General features: G+C 36.3%; 1 protein-coding gene across 3 annotated transcripts in view; it reads left to right on the forward strand.

The window, feature by feature from the left end:
• The window catches only part of LOC135196933 (visual pigment-like receptor peropsin), a 734,660-nt gene extending 717,766 nt beyond the window's left edge, over positions 1 to 16,894 (forward strand). For 2 of the 3 annotated variants that reach the window (XM_064223772.1, XM_064223773.1), the window contains 3 exons: positions 9,651 to 9,873; positions 10,537 to 10,668; positions 12,813 to 13,266. In XM_064223772.1, coding sequence (XP_064079842.1) covers positions 9,651 to 9,873; positions 10,537 to 10,668; positions 12,813 to 12,962 — 505 coding nt within the window. In that variant the 3' untranslated portion in view covers positions 12,963 to 13,266. Of the gene's footprint in view, positions 1 to 9,650; positions 9,874 to 10,536; positions 10,669 to 12,812 lie in introns of all 3 variants that reach the window. The other variant, XR_010310514.1, reaches the window with a different exon arrangement.
• Positions 16,895 to 23,891: the final 6,997 nt, after the last annotated feature.

Raw genomic sequence — 23,891 nt, forward strand, 5'->3', positions numbered from 1 at the left:
TTATCAGTTGTTCAAACCATGGCTAATGAAATCCGAATGCCCTCCATGAAAAATATTTCGGGAAGCCTTTCCAATTGACACAGGGGTTTTTGTATTGTAATGTATTTAGTTTGAAATTTGCTTATAAAGCTGGCCAAATCTCTTGTTATTTACATCTTCTACGTACAGAAAATCTATGCAATATCACTAGCTCTTTATGGGTGAGTTCCTTGTTGACGTTTGCAATACTAATAGTAATCGCAACAATACTGATATGATAGTGTCCCATATGAGTTCTGTGCGTTAAAAATTCTTTGCATTACGTAACATGAATCTGTATTCTGTAAAGAATTTCCGGAGATGACATCTCATTCTAGGGCTCCTTATTAATATGACGAGTGAGATATTGAACGCATAAAGAAATTGAGGTCAAAGACTGGGGCTCCTCCTCCATCCAGTCAGCACTTGAGACAGTGAAAAGAGACTTTCGGAGTGGTTAGGCAGAAAGACATAGAGATGATTCAGATAAGAAATGAGATCATCTTTACACAAAGCCGTCAACAGGAAACTGGGAGAAACCCCACAGTTGTACCAAAAGGTGTTCCTTGTTGGACGAGTCGGTCACATGCTCGACTACCGATCTCAGTGTCCGGGCTCGATTCCCCGCTCGTTGCTAAGTAACCAGTTGGTTCCTAGCCACATAAAAATATCTAATCCTTCAGCCCAGCCCAAGGAGAGCTGTTAATCAGTTCAATGATCGGGTTAAACTAAGATATACTATATGTACTTTGTACCAAAAGGTCAAAGAAAGGTTGGACAACGAGATGGCAGAAATGTATCAGGAATGGAGCTAAAGTAAAAGGTTGAGAAGTGAATGCAGATGGGATGAAGGGACGCTGTCAACACCCTTCAATAGCGCCATTATTTGAAATGCAGTTTATTCGGCGTGTTAAAATGTACGCGATATTAAGTTTTTTTGTTAAGGACTCCCATTCAGATTCTTTAAAGAAAGCATAAATTTTTGTATTGAACAATACGCCGGGCTCCACAAGGGGCCACTCTTGATAAGAAAAGATGATACAAATCACTGCAATAAGTGAAAAATATGGGACACAAAACGATGCCTCGAACGCTTCCTCAAAATGCAAACGTTGCGTTATTGATCCTTAATTGTTCGGGGCCGCTTAAGAGGATTTCCTTTGAATGGATGAGGTGAAAGTAGCGAATAAATGACTGCATCAACAGAATTGTTGATGGGGAGGGAAATGACCTGATATCTAGAATGCTGAGTTAACGCTGGAGAAAGAGCCTCTTCTCTCTCTTGTGGCTTAGAAAAGAGCATCAGGAAGGGAAGGGTTACTAAACCCCGTTCCGTTAGAAGGATTAATTATTATTATTATTATTATCATCATCTGTGTTGCCCTTTCATAATCTTTTGTCGTTTACGTTTGTGGGTTTTAGTTTTGTTATGTTTTCTTTCCATGCACATTTATTCATTTATTTACATTATTTCTGAATCACGCCCTAATTTTTAGAATAGTTATTTCTCGGATTATTGGTTTTGGTATTTTATTCGTTCTTCAGCTGCTGAGGGTTACGCCCTTTCAGAAAGGCGGTCACGATTCTGTTGCATTCTGTTTTCTTCAAGGCATAAGTGTGTTATAAATGTTTGCGTAAAACTGAAAGTAAATGTTATATTTCTAAAGACTAACATCGATTTTACATGAAATTTCAGCTAGGGACATGACTAGATTATGTTTCAGTAATGAATATGCAGTATCAGTTGTATATTTATTAGCCCAAGACTATCACAAAAAAATACATTTAAGCTGAATCTGTCCAAATGTAAATGAATGTATGGGATTCTAACGCAACCCCTTATTTGATTCGGCAAAACTTTGATACACTGGTTTAATATAATCTTCAATACCCCATTTGATTCAGCACTTCATCAAAAGCATAGGTAATGATTCTTCATGTGACGTGTCTCTGGAAAAACTTGTATAGATATGGTATGATCTTCAGTTTCTCTCTCTCTCTCTCTCTCTCTCTCTCTCTCTCTCTCTCTCTCTCCACAGAGAAGGGAACAAATAAAGATATAAATACGGAACCGATTTGGAAGAAAATAATTACATATGTAATCCTTTTTCTTCCTAGTCCCTTATAGCTCTGTAAAGAATGATTTTGTAAATGAGAATAGTCAGAATAGTGAGGAAATACTAGTAAGATAGGGCATAAGAGGAAAAGTTTTATGCACAGTCACGACCTTGTCCTTAAATTCGTCTAAACTGTAATGAAAATAAAGTAATATTGAACCTCAAAAGATTCAAGTATGGAGATTTTTAAAATATAAATGGTTTTTGGGCCATGGTCTAAGGTGGTTGCCGAAGCCGGGGAAAAATGAACATATACGCAATATCTTGACTTTATGAAAAATTCATTCTTTTTGATACTTATGATTTCAGAGGCGTTCAGTGGACGTAAAGCAGAAATGCGTCAAATTCGATCGTCACAAATATTTTTCTTATCCTGCAAATGCAGCGAATTTTGTGCACCGTTTTAATCACGTTGCAAAATTACCAATAGTTAATTATTAATATCATGAAAATTTCGCTTAGAGACTTTAAGAGACGTGAAGTAGCTTTCTGTTTCCTTCGCAGAATTTCTCACCTTTACATGTGTGGGTTAATTTAGGTGGTGGTTTTGGGGAAGCCTGATTGAGCCAGTTTGTGTGGTAGTTTAACGTGTCTAGTTGTATGATACAAGTGTGTATCTGATGATATTTTTAGAACTATTACCGTTTTCATATATTCATATAAGTTATTAAGGGAATGAAGGAATACGCCGGAGTAAATTTATAATCGTTTACCTTATAAGCTTCTTTGTTCCTTGTGACTGGTGATGTGAAGATAATGTCCATTATCGTGTGAACGGTTCCCTAAGGAAAGGCCATTTCCGGAGGAGGTCCCAAACAATATTACTTAATATAGAGGTCAGTGCACCACTTCGGGGGAAGCGATGGTTCCCTAAATGGCTGCCACGCCTCGTTCTTCTGACGACACGGGTATTTCTTTTACTTTACTTTTGGGATGCATCGAATTCAACAGTAGCGTTATTTAAGATTTAAGTTTTCTAAGTAGTTGTGGCCTGAAGCAGGGTGCATCGCAGCCTCTGTTTAAATTGCGAATTAGAGAATGTGTGGGCAATTAAAAATGGAAAAGATAATACTACCTTTTGTGATATTTTGAAGATTGGGGGTGAGATAGGATTCATATACTTGGGAATAATATGGAAGGAGAGATATAAAACACCAGGAGATGAAGGACACGATCAAGCAAAATATATGCAGACTTAAGACGATGCTCAAGTCAAAACTCAACGTCGGAAACATGACGAAAGCCATAAACACAAAGGCAGTACCAATACTAATCAGATACAGCGGAGGAGCGGGGTGGACAAAGACTGAACTCCACACCATAGACCAGAAAACTAGGAAACACATGACAATACACAAAGCAGTACATCCAAGAGCAAATACAGACTGACTATACTTAACACGAAAGGAAGGAGGGAGAGGGCTACAAAGTATAGAGGACTGCGTCAACAGGGAGAGCAGATCGCTGGGGGAATATCTGAAAACCAGTAAAGACGAGTGACAAAGGAGTGCATGGGGAGAAGGGCTGATAAAAGTAAACAAAGACCCAGAAATATACAGAGATGGTAGAATGACACACAGAACAGAGGAAAGGCACAGCAAACCAGTGACGGACAGTACATGAGACAGGCTAAAGAACTGGCCAGCAATGAAACATGGGAATGGCTACAAAGGGGAGAGCTCAAGAAGGAAACAGAAGGAATGCTAACAGCCGCACAAGATCATTCCCTAAGAACCAGATGTGTCCAAAGAACAATAGACGGAAATAACATCTAACCCATATGCAGGAAGTGCAATATGAAAGACAAGGCCATTAACCGCATAAAAAGCGAAATGTTCAGAACTTGCACAGAACCAGTACAAAAAGAGGCATGATTCAGTAGAATATGTTCTCCACTGGAGCCTGTACAAGAAAAACCAGCTAGCTTGCAGTAATAAGTGGTACGAACACCAAACTGAGTGAGTGACAGAAAACAATCAGGCAAAGATCGTCTGGGACTTTGGTATAAGAACAGGTAGGGTGATACGTGCCTATAGATCAGACTTGACGGCTATTGAAAAAATCAAGAAGAAAGTATCACTCTTTGATGTCGCAATACCATGGGACACCAAAGTAAATGAGAAAGAATGGGAAAAATTGATGAGTATCAAGTAATGAAAACAGAAATAAGAAGGATATGGGATATGCCAGTAGAAACTGTACCCATAATCATAGGAATAGGCACGATCCCAAGATCCCTGAAAAGGAACCTGGAAAAACTAGATGCCGAAGTAGCTCCGGGACTCATGCAGAATAACGAGAGAAGTGATGGACTCCTAAGGAGGAAGGATGCAACCCGGAACCCCAAACTATAATTACCACCCAGTCGAATAGGATGACTGAAGTAGACAAAGGAAAAATAATAATAATAATAATAGAAAAAAAATACTGTGAAATCCGTTCTGCACCATAATAACTCCAATTTCTTAACAATCTTTAGTTTCACTGAAATACAAGTACTAATTATGTTTCTTGAGTCTCAATAGCTCAATAGAAGATGCTGGGACCACCGGATAACTTAGTAAGCTGCTTTTGGGAGATGAAACAAAGGATTTATGTAGGGAATCTTCTTTTGCGGCCTCCATCGGATGCCATCCATTAAACCCATAGGAGACATTGTCAGCAGTTAGTCCTTTCTCAGATGCTAAGTTATCATTGTTTATAATTGGAACATATGAGTGAAGGACTGTCTTTTCCACTCTTCCTCTTCCTTGTTTGCTGGATTTCATATATTTTGTATTTTCACTAAATTCCTTGAATAGATTATTCAGCTTTGAAAATGAGTAGTGTGGGAAAGAATATCAGGCCGCTTGTGAGTTTTACTTGTTATTTTACTTACCGTTGTTGCATAAAATTGAGAACAAAATATTTGTACTTTTTGTAGATTAATATTCTGCGATGTGTTTTTTTCTAATGATAACAACAATATTATATTAAATAATAGTATTTTCTCTTATACTAGAATAATGATTTCCGTATTTTGGAATTTAATTACGGTTATGATTAGTAGTACAATAAGAAAGTCAAAACTCATAACTTTTTGTGCACATTGGAATTTATATTTCATTATATAACAGTCGCGTTTAATTAAGAGTGAGTACCGAATTACGGGTATTTAGTATATAATTTGTTATAATGCAGTTTATTACTCTTTCCATTCACATACTGATTCAGGATTATTGTAAAAAAAATTATACTGTTGACGTTTTAACTATAATGAATCATTTGAAATTGACTCACTCTGTAGAATTTTCACTAATTCTAAGAATAGGGCTTAAATGAACGAAGGACAAGTTTCTTGGAAGTCACATGTCCTGGAAAGTTTCATCTATTCTTTGCCTGCATCCCAAACCCTCAGGTAGAAGATCCCTGCTTAGTATTTACTTACTCATGACAGCGATTGCCATGTATCTTGTTGGCTCGTTTGAGATTTACACCCAATTGGACACTTCCTTTGGAACACCAGTAACTGGCCATTAACAGTCAAGAACTCTTGTAGATGTGTACGTACACATAAGACATGAAGATGTACCATAACTTCCTGCCTAGGGCATACTTGTCGCTCCTCTTGAGATGCGAAATCTTTCCACTGTAGTCTGGTCAAGAGGAAAGTGAAGTGCCATTTGGACATCGCTGCCTTTTAGAAAGTAGCACTAGTCTTAGGACCTTAGACATCTTATGCTAATCCATAGCATGCATACAAACATAGGCCATGTACGCAAACGCTATCCACAAGTACATGACACCTTAGGTTCCTGAAACTGTGTTCGTATAACACCAACTATGGGTATCAAGCTCCCAAAAAGACTTACAGCAGAAACTAGTTGTCAGAACATAATAGCAACATCCTCCGCCAAAACATACCCACTAGGATAAGGTGCTGGAGCTCACGGGCAAATCGGACACCTGCTTCCCTTTATAACTGTGAGGATGTCATGGGCACGACACTCCCAAGTTGGAAATCCCTTAACTGATATTATATGCCTTTTATTTTATAGTATTTTTATAGTAATCTGAAATGCTTGATTAAGTTTAGTATAAATTTTTGTGTTCAGTTAATAATGGAAAGATTGAACATTTTCGCATTTTTCTGCAGAGAAAATGCAAAGCAAGTGAAGCTGAGATTGGAAGTACTTTACCCCAGAGCGCGTACACGTTTAGATGATGGTAATGGTGGGAAGGTATTTAAGTGCAACTTTGCAGAATTTCATACTGCACAATATTGCACAGTTGAATTGTAACCTCTCCAGATCAATTTGATGGCAACGGAATCTGGAAGGTACTTTTATCTTCAGCCCAAGTGGACACGTAGATATGGCAGTTATACAGAAGAATAATGAATACTGGCACAAACCTTTCATTTGTTATCCCTTTGAAATAACTGTGCCGACCGTTGCAGCTTTATTTCTATATATAAAACTAGCGCGACCTAAAAAAAAAGAAAAAAAAAATCGTGAACTAAGGGATTCATAAGTATTATATCTGAATAGCTGAGTTGTGGTATCTCCAAAGATATACTTTAATAACTGAAGACATATTAGAGGTAGAGTTTTAAGATTTAGTTAGAGAAAAGGAACTTGGGGATGAAAAGAAAGTTGCTAATCACAAGGAAATGTTCACATTTTGGTAGTTATAAAAGCATACTTTTCTTATAACACTGGAAATGCATATAATTTCGCTGGAGTTACTGTTTGTTGGTTTGCTCTAAAAATGTCGATTTCACTTTAGATTACAAATAATTAACAGCAAAAAGGAATTATTTCGAGGTTCATCTGGCCCGGCCAAGAATCGATCTTTTGTCGTTTGGCTTCGATACTGAAGGAACTATGAACAGCAGATCATTATCACATCTGCATCGACAATAAATGACATATGTCCGAACCATGGCCGTGGCCGATAGATGCTCTCATCAAAAATCATTTTCGTGTGTGAGGGCTCCTCCCCTTTGGCAAGTGAATTCGATATCGAGAGGTATTTCTGGCCTAACATTCGACAGCATAAAAAGTCACGAGTGACATAGTGACGAAAAAATAACATATGTATATATATAGTATATAATTATATATTTGTACATATATATATATATCATATACAGACATATATATATATATATATATATATATATATACACATATGTACATATATCTATATATACATATATACATACATATATATATATATATATATATATATATATATATATCATATATATATATATGTAAACTACAAATATCCTTTAATATCTAATTCGCTCTACCCCGGAATTGATATATTTCCATATATGTTAGCCGAAGGGGAATTTTCTAGTTGATAAGAAATTCGTCGGCTCATGGGCTCGAACCATGGAACCGAGATTTTGGGACATATATGAAAATGTATTAATTCCGAGGTAGAGCGAATCAGATATTATAGGACATCTGTAGCTTAGTGCGTGTATATGAATCACGGTGATATGATAAAACATCATATATATATATATATATATATATATATATATATATATATATATATATATATAATATATGTATATATATAATTAGCATGGTCAATTGTATATCTGTATATTTATCTATGTGTGTCTGTCTATATATTATGTGGCATTAAGGGGGATTTTCTCCTTATGTATCCGATTTATTTTCATGAGTTTCAGACTTGGTTCAGATTCCTGGCCGTGTTTGCCTTTCAAACCAGTTCCATGAGCGCAACTAAACATAAGCTATGAAAGGAAAGCAATATTTGTTTTCTCTCTCCATATCTTGAAACTTGAAAGTTGTAAAGAATAGTGTCGGCTTTAACCAGCGATCTATCGGTATCCTTATCGGTATCCGCTATCGATAATACTTGCGCGTTCAGTGCCTTGAAAACCTTTTGTTATGTCGACTTTCGTACTATGAGGCATTCTGAATTTCCAAGAAATCAGGAAAGATAGTACAGACTTCACTCTCTTTCTTTAATGAATCGTCCCTGTTTCAATTTACTGTTAACATCTTACTTACTCTTGCTAAGATTCACGGTGCCCTCTCTCTCTCTCTCTCTCTCTCTCTCTCTCTCTCTCTCTCTCTCTCTCTCTCTCTCTCTCCTTTCTTGAAATACTCAAGACGTTTTTGCTCCATGGCTATTCTTGGTTCCATATCCTTCCCTCGCCTGAACATGTATGGATTAGAAACACGGCGATTGCTAGGACAACTTATAAAAACATTCAAAATACTGACAGGCATAACAAAAGTAGACAGTAACTTATTTGCGTTAAACGAAAATCAGACAAGAAATATTGGATCGAAATTAGTTTAAAAGAAAGCTAGACAAAATCATTAGGACACTGTAAATGCACAGTAAAACTTGCTCCTAGAGGTAAGTGAGCTTACGATGTCTCCTAGATTGAATTAATGTCTTTGAGACATCCTAATCCTTGTAACTCTGCATCAAGCATACCACTACTGAGGCCATTTGCTTTCTCCCACCTTCTCTCGTCATTAGATCCAAAGCCGCCAACACAGCACATCGCATAAGAGCTTTTTTCCGTGTTTTTACATTAATTTCACTTTCTTCTTAAAAAGAAAAAATCTTCATATCTCTACAAACCACTATCTACACCATCAAACCTTGGGCTCAAAATACCAATCTATTTCCCCTTTTTTTGCAACTTCCGCTTCCAAACATATTCAAGAGCATTCGTCTTTTGAGTCTCCCAGCGCCCAATTGTGTCTCCTTCAGCCTTCTAAACATAGTTGTCCTTCATATTTCCTAGAAGCAGCCGATAACAGACTTCATTCTCACTCTTCCAAGTCTGGACCCATAGTCGAATGTTACTGTTATTTTCCTCCCGCTGTTGTTGTTGCCAAAGCTTATGTTTGGCAACTGGAAGTCGTAGGAAAGATACCAAAGAGAGAGAACCGACTAAAGATGTTTAGAGAAACAAAAGATGGCCTTAGAAAAAACAGGAGTCAAGCAGGTATGTCTTGCTAACACCGCAATGGGTGCGATATTCTATGTATCGCATCTTGCCGCTTAATAAAGCTCAATTACACTTAGCTTTCATAATGTGCCAAGTGTCACAGCAGTCAACTCGCTTCTTTCAATGTATACCTGCACATTTAGAACACCCAGTAAGGATAATAGGTGTAGTTTTTAGCAAACGTACGGGGATAATACAGTAATTAACGTCGATCGGAAGTTCATAAGAAATGTAAGGGCCATTTCTTGTTCTAATAGGTCCCCGGTCCTTTACTAATGTCTCCGCTACATTGTGTGCGTATGTGATTGTGTACAACAGTGACAGTGCATATGAGTATCCTTCTATTGCATGGAGTGTGTTTTCAGATACTACGCTGGTTTTCATGTGTTTCTGTATGTGTCGAGAACGTATCAAACTTCAACACTCTTTTCCATCAGACGTCCGATCATCCGTTTTTTTTTTTCCTTATCATTTTGCAATCATATTAATGCTCGCTTGATAAAGTTTTCCTTCATCCACAGCTACGGCTATGAGCCTTCTGTGACGACTTGCACCATCAACTGGCAGAAGAACGACACGAGTTACAAGTGGTACATCATGACCCTCACCGTCCTGGGTTACGTCATCCCCTTGATCCTCATCTGCTCCTGCTACTATCAGGCCTCCAGGTTCCTCCACAGGGCTCGCGAGTCTGGGGAGTCCGTCTACGCCTACGACTGGGCAACTGAAAGGAACGTGACAAGGGTACGTACGCACAGCACTTGTGAGCAAAGACAAAGGAAAAGTTTGAAATATCCATTGAACAAGGGTTTAGGTAGAACCAGCTGTCAGATGAATCATTCTATAAACTAAGGTAGTCAATTCTAACGCTTCAGGAACGTTTTATCCCACGACAATTTTAAATCCTGTGAGTGTGTGTGTAAAATAACGTAAATCTTCATCAGAACAAGAGGTATGGCACTGGAAACGGGGCACATCTTTTCTTTTTAATGTGACAAGTAAAAGCTTTCATCTGTTCGGGCAATATTACCACGTGTTTTATTGGTACGTTATTTCTTTATCATTTCCGGGCCGTCAGTGTTTATCGCCATAAATTAGATGTAACAGAAATAATGTTGAATGAATGTGTTGATCTCTCCAAAAAAAAAATTTTGTTTTCTTCCCATTTGCCTTACCACAAAGACAATTTGCGTTAATTTGTTAATTAATCATTTGAAAAATTCAGGTTCAAGATTTGTATTTATTATTACTGACAGTAGTTTTTATTCATTCTGTATCATTTAAAAAGTTTGATCCCCCGAGATGTAATTTCAGTTCATTAAATAGACTGCAACGTTTTGCGTTTACTGAACCTTTACTTTTTTTTATCCTCTACTTTCCGTTGAGATGCTTGTTAACTCTTTTTAGATGGGCATCATCCTAGTGCTGGCTTTCATGGTCTTCTGGAGTGCCTACGCTGTCGTCTGCATCTGGACCGTATTCAGGCATCCTTATACAGTCCCTCTCATCCTTACTCTCCTTCCTCCTCTCTTGGCAAAGGTAAGTTCGAGTATCTCTCTCTCTCTCTCTCTCTCTCTCTCTCCTGTATAATAGCATAGAAGTAAAAAGTCATTTCTCCATATGCATACATAAATTAGTCGTTCAAACCATCCCTAATATTTTCGTGAATGAATTCCATACCACGGGTAAAAAATTTTTATGAGGTGGCTGAGCCATTTTGCTCTAAACAGAATTAGTTAAGGATACACTAGCGTAAAAAAGGTCCTTTCAATAATTACTATGAGATTCAGGGCGTCTGTAACACGGTTTTTTCGCAATACACAGAAATTTGACTGTATTCTGCATTACGTAGGTTGAATAAATTTGGTACTTATAATGTAAAAGTGACTTTTTTTGAAGACGGGCCAACTTACTCAGAGAAAAGGTTTTGAACGCACTCGTTACGTAACTTATGACAGCATTTCTTCCCTCTTTCTCGATGGATGATTGGCTATACGTAATGAAGGCTAAACCTCTAGCAACAATGACATACAAATTTAAATACAAGCAAAGCAGTACACCTTTATGAACTCTGGAACCTCTCCACTGATAATTGTCATAATGAACAAACCAACAAAATATGTTAATAAATACAAAAACACTTCGATTATTAGTCTAACTCCCAAAACAAGTTTTCTAAGAAATTACAGTCTACGTTATAGGTCACAATGAGACTGACAAGATGTAGGGAATAGTTGGTAATTTTCAAAAAACATAGTAGACAAGCTTGATTTGATAACTGCTATATGCAATGTCAAGCAATTTTTATTTATTGGCCATCCACCTATTTACTGAAAAAAAATAGCCTCTACCGTATTTTGGCTTTAAACTTTCACCAATAATTATCGTCAAAATGATGACTTCATGAGGCTCCACCCACTTTGGCCTCGTTATAATTAAGGATAACACTGAAGGCTATCATGGGCATTGTTGGATTAGAAAATTTAACTTCTGGCTATAAAAACTAATTTCTCGAGTAGTTGTAAGAATTGCTAAATGATCCTCAAGGATCCCAGCCGTTGGCCTAAACGTTTAATTTATGTATATTACTACTAAACTGTTGCGGCACTACTGCTACAGTAGTATTACTACGCTAGCACAGATACCCCACCCACATCTATGTATTGTTCCACCATTCATAAAGTCTTTGGGTTTCGGAGCCGATGGAACAAGGTGAATGAGTTTCTGTTTGGGGGATGGGCGGGGCAACATTTCGTCTAAGGTGTTTACCTTGCTTACGTAATGAATGTTTTTCGACTCTTGGCTCGTAATCATTGGCCATGGCATCGGCTAAATAATTTTTACTCTATAAAAATTAAAACTATCGGGTTTAGGTTATTGATAATGCTGACAAAATTTGTGTGGGGTTGTAAAATATACATATGTCAACTTTCAGCTACATCCGATGCTTTGATAAGGAGCAAAGTCCATAAAACCGTGTTACAGAGGCCCTGAATCTCATAGTAGTTCATCGGTGTTTATACAGTTTTCTCTCACAATTTGAGACAAATATTTGACTAAAGATGGCTAAGCTGTATTTCATGTTTTTGCTGTTGGAAATGATTGCATTGTTGGCCTTCTAGTATACCTCATGTTTTGTGATTGAAAAGTAAAATTTGATTATTTTAGGCCTAACTGTAAAGTTAACCATTTTGTTGGCCAACATGCAGCGCTACTGTCTTCATAATAGGTACCCACAGTCAGTCAAGCGCTTGAATCTTTTTAACAATTATTGCACGATGCAAATTGAAAACTTGGAATAATATAAAAAGAGGGTGATGGAATTATTTTAATAAAGCGAAAACAATTACCAACACACCCTGAAGTAAGCCGCACTTACGTGGTCATTAGTGAAAGAAAAATTAATACGAACATATTTGATTTTATAGGTAATATCTTTGAATGGTGATTAGACTGGTCATTTGCTTGGGACATGGGTTGTTACTCTCCATATGTTGATCTTGATCTAACTGTGGTTCGCTAAATGCTGACTGTTTTACGTCACAAATAACCAATTTTTTGCAGTTTGAATGCACTCGCTCACATTCTAAGTCGGGTGTAATTTTTTTCATGTTTTCAAAACTTTTTTTTTTTTCCTTTTGAGTTCAAAATAACAGTAACATTTTATGGTCTGATTCATGCAGGCATCTCCAGTTCTGAACCCCATCATCTACTACTACTCTCACCCTCGCCTGAAGAAGGGAATGATGGCCACGCTTACCTGCTGCTTCCGCGACCCTCCTCCAGAGCTCCTGGAACTCCCCGAGACCAAGAGCATGACTGAACACAAATGACACTTCCAAGCAAGGATACTCGCGCACTCCTTGGGATGTATCCACAACCAGTGCCTCAGGGACAGACCCAATCCTGGGGGCGTTGATTTAGATGGGCACATTCCAAATCATGTGCATTATATCCCAGAGGAGCAGTACGAATTGAGTCGTGAACGGTGGTAGTTTTAGGTGAAAAGATTGTGAGAGGTACTTGGTTTGTCTGAGGATATGAGCAGCTCTTGACTGTTTTTGTGTGTGCGCCTTAATCTCGTCAAATTAAAAGTATTACATTTGTTGCGTTTCGTGCAGCAAATCCAAAAGGTATCAGATCTCTAATTCACTCTGTTAATTATGGTAAAATTTTCATTTCCAGTGAAGAATGGTATATATTTTTGCGGGGTTTCTAGGTAACAAAGTTTTCCAAATGTGAAAAATTATTTTTTTTAATATTGATAGACGTGATTACATATGATTAAGAGTTATTAAGAAATTAGAATGTCGTATTTTACGCAGTTTGCGCCGCTCCTAGTTTCGTTGCTGAAGAAATTCGATAATCAAGACTTTTAAATGCACGAGGAAGGATTAAGATTCACACGTTTGTTGTGCGATTACTCGTAATCGAAGGTGAGAATCCTGACATTCTGTCAGTGACCAAATATTTTGGAATTTTATGAAATGAAACATGAGTGAAATGTTCGTGGTGACTGTTTGACGAAGGTCTCGAAGTACGTATGTAAATTTTGCCTTTGACGAAGCTCTTGTGAGTAGCTTCTACCTCAGTAGCAGAGAACTTTGAAGAAAGTTTTCTCATAGACTAATTGTAAACCATAGTTATGAAAAAATGATAGCAAATAATTTGATTTTTATACAGATTAAAACCAACCATCTGAGATAGACACCGCAGGAGTTTGTTCATGTAGCAGATATAAGCTTAGAGGGAATGGGTGCTCATAAGCTTTACCCATTCGCTTTTATCAGCTGTTAATACACTTGTTGTAGAGCTATGATAAACTTTGCTCGCGCGTTTGTGTGTGTGTGTATGTATGTATGTTTCTGTGTGTGTGAGAGGGAGAGAAAAGAGGGGGAGAGAGAGTATGACAGTCTTTTCTCGCTGCTTCCATAAGTCAAAAACCCAGTTAGTCTCAAACGTGTAGCTGGTCTGAAAGCCTAAAGCGCAAACCTCTACCGACCAAATTTAAGGGTTTATCAGAAAGAGGCACGATTCTCTAAGGCCATTAATTACTTCAAAAAAAATTAATATAGATAAAAAATAAAAAAAAACGTGGAGTAGAGGACAAAAGACTTGTGCTTGAAATTTCTTGAAAAGCCCTATTTTTCGCCGGCAGTTAGGCCTGAAGCACGGCTACTGGGATTTTGACGCATATATAAGACATAAATGACCTGTAGGCTTTAGTTCAAAGATTAGCCGGGCTTGGAATCTTAGCGCTCATTACCTTCCATAGACATTGCTCAAGTATAAACGGGATGCTGCGACCCTGCTTCTCAGTCATCTTGAATTGACCCTGGAGATTTTCCATTGCTTTTGGCTTTTGCTTGGCATAGCAAGAACTTAATTTCTCGTCTTAACGATTGAGAATGCGTTATGGTTTTCTTGGGTTTTTGCAGTAATTTTAGTACGCAAGCTTACATGGCTTTCATTATTTTAATCCCAGTTCTATAGGAATTTTGTAAGCTTTTCAGTTTTGCTTCCTTGTTACTATACTAGATTTCTCTGTATTCCCTGTCTTACCTATTATATTTGTTCGTCCAAACCTGAATGATGTACAGAGACATATCCCATATTTCATACATTCTATGAAAAAAAAATAGTTTTTGGACACAGCTTTATGTATATGGCTAAAGGGAGCGAACGGGATATTTCCATGAAAGATCCATTGCAAGTACAGAGTTCTGTTGCTGCCATGCCAAAGGACTTGGAAATTATGCTTCCAGTTTAATTTTCGTGACGTATTAATGTATCTCCTCTGACCTCTGTACTGAGGAGTCTTTGTGAGGCAATCTTCACTCCTCCCTCAGAATTTTGACGTGTCATGAACGTTCGTTCCTCTGCATCTTAATTCAAGTAGGAAACAGAAATTCTGCTTTTTTTGCGAGTGAAATGTTAAGAGGAGTAGAATGGCATGCTAGCAAAACAAGGGACATGTTCAAAGTTGACAGAAGTGATGAAATTATAAGGCCGGGGTAAGGAGGGGAATGACAGGTATGCCGAGGTAATATGTTTCTTTCCTTAGTTTTCTCCTGATCTTGTCTGTGACCAAACTCTGGGGAAGAACTTGTCAGTTCCAGCAGGGGAACCCCAAGTGTGAGGAGCTTCAATGAATGAAAGAATTAATCAAGTTTCTTTTTTAGTCTCATTTTTATAAGACAGTCTTCATATTCATTCATGCAAAGGTATTGACAATTATGTTTCGTCAACTAAATTTCGTTGTTGTTATTCAAAGAGCTCCTATAAATGTATTATTTTAGAGTGGTAACGGTCAGCACATCTAACTTCGAATGGATCTTGCTGATGTGGAATAATGGAAGTATCGGCAGTATACGTATGTAAAGATGTATTTGTAGAAATAGACCCATTCGCCCCGGACAATATTTTTGAAATGAATTTTTGACATTTGCATGAGTCCTACAGTCCAAGGTTCTCATGGCATACGTCAAAATAAAATACAAGTTATTTTTTTAATATTATAATGCTGTATTATGTCAATTGCAGTGAAGTACTACTTTAAGGGATCCACGTATTTTATGTAGCCTATAGGTAATCATTGTGAATGAGTATGAATAAATGCATAACCTAATAAATAAACATGCAGTAACAAATACACCTTATTTGCATTATATATATATATATAATATATATATATATATATATATATATATATATATCACAAAATCCACGTAAGAAGGTGAGTGAAAACCGGGACTTTGAAGGAGTACTTTCGTAATTTCTTCTACATTTTCAAGGTCACACTGAATATAAGAGAAATTGACAGACCTTTATATACAAAAACAGAAGGGGGCCGTGGTTACAGTTTGTTAATCTGGATGGGGTGTTTTTAAGCAAAAGAGACAAGGAAAGAGGCTCAAGATATAATCCAGGATGGAGATTACGTGGTTCGGAAGTCACGTAGAGCCGTTGGTCCCGTTGCTGAATAACCACCGGTTCCATGCAACGTAAAACCACCATACAAACAAACATACATACAGGATGGAGATTAAAATTACTTGTTGACCTGGCTTCAATAAAATTGGACGCCAACTGATTCCTTTTGCGGTGATCTTTGACCCTGCATATTATAGAGAAATTATCCCAGTCAATATCATGGCCTCTCTTAAGCCAATCATCCACAATGCCATTATTTGTTAAGCCTCTTGATGTAGCCTATTTTGAGCTAAGGGCAACTCAGTTTTAGTCCTTTGGATGTTTGACCAATATAAATCTTATTACATTTTTATAAAGAATACTGTATACAATATTGTTTGAATTGGGCGGGCTATTCTTTAATAGTTTATTTTTCAAAATATTATAGAATAAACTACGAAAGTGCTTCCCCAGTCTCAGATTTCACTCCCCTTCATACGTGGATTTTGTGATATTCTCAAGCACTTTTTCCTTTTCCTTCGTGCTACATTGATATGTATGTATGTATGTATGCATATATATATATATATATATATATATATATATATATATATATATATATATATATATATTACCAGGTTTCCATTAATTGTACCGTATTCACAATCATTTTTTTTTCACAAAGGAAAGCATTTTTTCATGTCATTCCCGCGTCAACTTTCTTTTTATGTTGCAAGGTTTTATACTTAGGTATTAAAAACAACGTACAAAAAGCGTTTCGTGACTTGCATTTATAGTGGCGACAGGACCATTACTATTGTTTCTGAAAGTATATTATGCTCAATAATGTTCAACTGTTCATTTCTCCATGATATATAATATATATATATACTATATTATATATATTATATATATATAATATATATATATATATATATATATATATATATATATATCTATATATATATTATATATATATATATATATATATATATATATATTAATACCGAAGTAAAGGAGAAGAGATTTCAGAACGTATAAGGTGGTTGAACGTAGGGCAAAATGAAAGTTAATTTGAGAATGGAATATTACAAAGTACAAGTTTCCCCAAAAACCGTAGGTTTCATTTTCCTGAATGACGTGGGTAATGATTTTTCAAATTGCTTTCTGGACTTCTCAAGTTAACGATCTGTTAAAGCTAGTGTCTTTTTTATTGACAGCAATTTTGATTGGCAAACTTGCAAATATTTTCGTTAGTGCACGTTACGTAATTTTATAACTGTTACATAGTGTGCCAAATTCCTAAGCTCCTTCTGAGGCAAATTTGAGGCCGCAGATAACGAATTTTAGACACCTTGCTGTGTCCAAACCATCTTTGATCGTTGGGTCTAAATGGAAACTAGATTTTAAGAAGATAGCTCATAATCAAAATCTATTTTTACAGAACCTGTCCCTCTTAGAGTTATGGCGTTGCAGCCAAATTTTCCCTTACATGTGTATCTTACCAACATATATATATATGTTGGTAAGATACATATATATATATATATATATATATATATATATATATATATATATATATATATATATATATATATATATATATATATATATATATATGTTATACTATGTACATTTTAAGTAAAGTAGCTGTTAGGACCATTAATCATTCCAGCCTTTAGTTGTTCTAATTTGGTTTGGGTAAGATTAGAAATAAGTTTCTGGGAGCTAAGACATGAAAATAGTCATGTTTAAATTGTACTGAATACTGTGGGCAATCATTTCATGCCCAAATAATTAGGCTTAAGCAGCAGTACAAAATTGTGTTTCTCAAATGTTTTAATTTGTTTGGTTACCGAGAGTGTTTTCTCTATTTCCCAGATACTATACTGAGTTTCACTGTTATCTTTGTAATACTCTCAGTTTTTTGGTGTTTGTTTATGTATTTTTTAAGCTTAACCAAAATGTCTGTCTTCGTATCCATATGTTGTTTTATACGGCTTTAATTATTTGTTTTCTTTTCGCAAACACTTTGTTAAACTGATGTGACTCGCTGTAGTAGGAACTGTACTGTCATCATTTTTCTGTAGAGTTCTGCTGACCTTCCAGTTACGCAGTGAGTTTTCTTTTCGACATTCAGGAGGTAAACATCGTGATATCAAACAGTACTAATTTTTTTACAATGACTAATAGTAAGAATCATAATATCCCTATTAATAATGTTTAAAATGTTTGTATGTATGCTCGATTATACTGTACAAGCGCTTAGTATATGAAAGTACAGTGAATGCTCTTCATGACTCATGTTTTTCAAATCAAACATAATAACTATTGCTTCGTCTCATAGTTGTAGGCAGGTTTTTTGGAGTAAACAGGGTTTTATATTTGTAGTCTTGCTAATATATACATATACAAAATGTATACACGCCCTTCGTGTATACAAAATATATACACGACCTTTGTGTATGCCTAATTATATTCCTATATATGAGTTTATGACAGTTAACCGTATATTCTCGTATATGTACAAATGCATATATACATAATTATATAAGTATATATGAATTTGATAACTTACATTATAAATGCATGCACAACTCCGTTGGTATATATTGTCACATATATGTGTATGCGTGTATATATGCATAAAATGTTTATATATATATGTATAGTATTATACATGTATAATTTCAAATAGCATATGTATATGCATGTACATGTATAACTAAACTGTAATAAGTCTTATATATTTTGAGAATTTTTCTATTCATGAGGAGTATTGTTTGTGAAAAGGCAGCTGTAACGGTTTTGGATGCCCTCGAAATAGTCTAGCACTGTTCGATTGTTGGCCAAATTTACCATCAGCAAATTAAGTAATCAGTGAGAAAGTGATCTTAAAAAAATGTTTGTGAAGATGCAAGTTCTCACTTGGATTCTTAAATAAGAAACAAAATGTGGTCTACAGAAATTAGATAATTATTTTTAAAACAGTGTCTTGTGTTTTGACAACCTTATTTACAAATGCCTGCATTTGTAGAATCAGTAAGTAAACATGGGCGCCCGCACATAGGGCCAATTGCCCCCCCCCCCCTGAAATCTAAAAAAAAGTTTATATATACTATATATATATATGTATATATATATATATATATAATAATATTACATTTATTATATTTACTACATCTTTTTGTTTTCCTTCCATTTTACAATATATTCTTTCAGTTTAAGTAAATTAAAGGTATCGTTATGTATTTGTACAATATTGGTATATAAAAAATATAACTGCTATGTTCTTTCCAGAAATATTTCAATTCAGCTGAACAGTACATGGAACTATTGAAACAAAGTCAATGTATCATTGTATTTTTTTCTGTATCAGATCTTGCTTCACTTAAATATTTGGCATCACAGTTCCACTGCATTTTATATATATATATATATATATATATATATATATATATATATATATATATATATATATATATATATATATAAATAAATAAATAAATTTGCCCCCTCTTGGAAAATATGTTGCGGGCGCCCATTTAAGTAAAGCTAAAACAGGCTGATAAAATATTTTTTATGAGTTTGGTATGAGCACATTGCTCGTTCCAACGATTATTTTTGCATAAGATGTTACGGGATGTCAGCAGATGTCGTGATCGATTGCACCTTCTAGGAAAATCTCGAAATATATAAACAAATCCTTACATGTTGTTTTATTCCAACCCTTTTGTATTATAATAAGTCAGTTTTAAGAGAGAGTAAGTCTGTTCGTTATTAAGAAGCGAATAAGGTAACAGAAGCGCGAAGCGATACTTAGTGGCATCCTTAGCCAATATTTGTTGCAAAAGTTGAGTTTGTTATAATTGATAATTGGAAAGTTGAATTTGTTATAATTGATAATTGTAATAGCAAGAAAAATGTTAGTCAATCATAGGAAAGTGAGGTTTGAAGTATTTGATCTCATATTTTAAAATTCTTTTAGGCTTCTATTTGTGGATGTAAGGTCCAAAATGGATGTATTGGACATTATTTCATGAAAACAATTGACAAGACTTGTGATTAACGTCTGACATTTTATGTGAATGAGGTAAGATGATATTGTTTGAAAATATTTTATAATAGCAAGGTTTTTAATGGGGCTGGGCTGTTGTGAATGGTGATTCAAATGCACAGAAGTAGATTTTTTGTGTGGAGACAATCTCTGGAGCAGTTGCACCGGTTGATAATTGTGAATGAAATATTGAATATTTTCGTAAAATTTTGTGCACATATATACACACACATATATATATATATGTATATATATATACGTATATATATAATTATATATATATATATATATATATATATATATATATATATATAAATATATACTATATATATATATATATTATATATTATATATACATATACATATATATGGGTGCGCATGTGTTTGTGGTAGCCTCATGTAATGCTGATGAATTTTAAAAATGCATTCATTCACAAAGCAACTATGCAGACTATGTTGTGTAAATAGCCATTCATGGCAAATGTATAAAATAATCTAAAACATGGTCTGTTCTGACTAGATTAATCTGTTAAACAAAAAAAAAGTAACTGGCAACATCTGCAAACTACGATTAGGTGGTTTGATATTTTAACATCATCATAATAGTTGTTGTTGTAGGTGATGTGCTCAAGTATTTATTGGACATGTATATATCCAAGGTCCTCCTTATAGAGATCAAAGCAATACTTAACTGCTATATCATTCCCGAGAAATATTCAGTAACTAAGACGCAATGAGTCAGCCTATCGACCAATGGCGTGCCACTTAGTGGGTCCTGGTTTCACCAAGAGAGACTGGTCTTTGTTATTCCATCTTGGACAGAACTACTTACAGGAACTAAAGAACTTCACGCTGCGTACAAGGTTTGGTGACTATGGTTGGTGGAAAGTAGAAAAGTGTTAGTGTATTTGAATGCCTAAGTTTGTTATAGCCACCAGGGCAGTGTTTAACAGAGTGACTGCCATAGACCTACGTTTCCGTTGCATAGTCAACTGGACCCTTTCTGCCTTAGGTGAGTGTGTAATTGCTAGCGACTTTTCTTGGCAGTTTTATTTTATGAATTTCCGGTGAGACGTGTTTTTGTGTACTATTCTCGTCTGCTCTTTTTAAAGCGTTCTCCGGTAAGCACGGCCGTCCCCTAAACCTGACATAGTGCTGTTAATTTGTTGCTGGTTCTTGATTAGAGTATATTATAATGGTGGTAGTATAACGATGTATACAGCAGTACCATCACTTTGGATTTGGTTTGATGGATGTTAGGTAGTGGCCTTAAGGGGGGGTCCGCTAGGGGCGGAGCCCCCCCGCTACTAGGCCTCGGTATGGGGTACAGGGCCCTAGGTTTAAGGTTAGGTGGTGTTTTGTCTTACGGTTCGGTAGTGCCCCGAAAATCACTGTGGCCTTAAGGAAGGGGGGTCGCAGGGGGGCGGAGCCCCCCCGCTAGGCCTAGTAGGGGTACAGGGCCCTAGGTAAGGTTAGGTGGGTGTATTAGGTTCGGTAGTGCCCCGAAAAAAAATCACTTTTCTCCTCCTCCCCCCACCCACCCAAAAACCCCGTTTTCCCACTGGGATCCCCCATAATTGAAGTAGTAGTAGGTTTATGCTTAGATTTTGTGTGTAAGAGTAACTGTTTCTTTTTTATTCATTTCCTCATGTTTCTATGCGATGTGCAACACCAATCTGGTCGTTTTTTTGCCGTTTTTCGTCGTTAATACTTGAAAAACGGGTGCGGCCTTCTCCTGGACATTTACCTTTTTCTGGAAAAATTTTTTTTTTTTTTTTTAACTCCAATTACATAGTAAATCTCTAAATCGGATGTTTGCAGTCAAAATAAATGTTAAATCCGTTGGAACTACATTATTTCTGATGCAACAAATATATTTTTATTCCAGTTTTCCCATAATGGTTGAAACTGTAATTTTACCAGGAAGTTATTTAACTATTGTCGACACACCTATATAAACTGTCAAGTTAGGCGTTTTTAGCAAAGTGTAATTAATAGAATTCATTTTTCAACGTTATTAATGGATAGTGCGAAGTTATACGTGGAACTAGTACTGGCACTAAAAAATTCCAGGTGTTTGCCTAGAATCGTACTCTCTCTCTCGTAATGCTTCCTGTCGGTCACTAATTTCACCTGTGAACACGGGTAAACAAGTTTTGGTATCCGAAGCATATGGTTGCAACGTTTGTTTTTAATGGTCTTTTTATCTTTATGGTATACTGGTAGGCTACAGTAAAAGATATTGAAACAAGCGCGCGCGCGCGCACACACACAAAATATAAATATATTATATATATATATATATACATACATTAAGCTACAAATTTCGTTTAATATCCAATTCGCTCTTTCTCGGAAATAATAAATTTTCATATATGTTAACCGAGGGGGAATTTTTGAGTTTATAATAATTTCGTCCTCTCGTGGATTCGAACCTCCGGACAGAGGAGAAATCAGGACTTCAGTGACGTTATCGACTAAATAATTACCCTTCGGTTAACATATATGAAAATATATGGTAAATCTAGCTAATAACTCGGCCGCGGGTATTTCTTGGAATTTGTAGTTTCCTATAATATTTCTGGTTGCTTATTAACAATTTACTGTTAGTTCTTGGTGGTGCTGTAATTAACCTGTAATTTACCTTAGAACTCCACCCAACTGTAAGGGGGACCCGTTGGGAATGCGGGGTTTTGGGTGGGGGAAACCACCGGGCGAATTATTACCCCAGAACTATCGTACGGAAAGGGGGCCCGATGGGAAAGCAGGGTTATGGGTGAGATAAATCACCTGGGAGAAGGTTGTAGCGTATTATCGTGTTACTTCACGTTCTATACGATGTTTGGAACACGAATTACAAGCGATAATAGACGACGAACAAATGGAGCATTTTCACAGTAAAGTTTCAGCTACTACTACTATACCGAATGCTACGGCGCAAGCGCCATGTTGTAGGGGAGCTTTTGGTCCACACACAGACTTCTAAGTGAGGGATATAGTTTTTTTTTTTGGGGGGGGAGGGGGGGATAGACCGAAGAACACTTATCCAACTAATAATGTTACAATCTTTAAAACTGCAGATAAGGCGCGAGGCGTCGTTCCGCCACCCCCTTAAACAACCTCCCACCATTCTTTCGACCAATGACAGGCTTGGTCATCCCCCCAGCACAGCTAACCAATTTCGTTGTTTACATTAGTTAACTACGAGTTACGGTCCAGTGAACAATGCGGTCTTTTTATCCTGAAAGTAGCCGAATTTTCACCATTAAATGTGATTACAGGTGTGCTAATTAACATGATTTCAGTTTGTCATTGCAATAATGACATCAAAAGTATATACTGATATACTTACGTGCAATGAAGTAACACGTAGCTTAGCAGCAGAGTAGGTGTGTTCCAATAAAGTTGACATCTTGCCGTAGTGAACAGCTAGAGAAGCAAAACCCCGAATCCCCATCATTGTTGGGTAGAGATGGGAGGTAAATAATAGTTGACCCCCAAAAGATTAACCCTGCCTCTTCATCAAAAGCACTATAACTGTAGGAAAAATCAGTTTCCATGGTAAAAGTAGGCGGAGAGTGATTAGCTAGAATTACCCAGTGATGAGATTAAAATTCAGAATATCGCTATGGGCGGCAAAAGTTCGCCTTTGTTAACATGGCGGAGGGAGTTGGATATAGATTCTGATTACAAATACCCAAGTTCGACAGTGATTTGTAATGTCGGAAATGGTATCAACTTATACCTCACTTGGTGGCCGAGTCTGTAACAACACCGAAGTTCTGATTTCTCT

The sequence above is a fragment of the Macrobrachium nipponense genome, chromosome 18 (genome assembly GCF_015104395.2).
Source record: "Macrobrachium nipponense isolate FS-2020 chromosome 18, ASM1510439v2, whole genome shotgun sequence".
Taxonomy (NCBI): Eukaryota; Metazoa; Arthropoda; class Malacostraca; order Decapoda; family Palaemonidae; genus Macrobrachium; species Macrobrachium nipponense.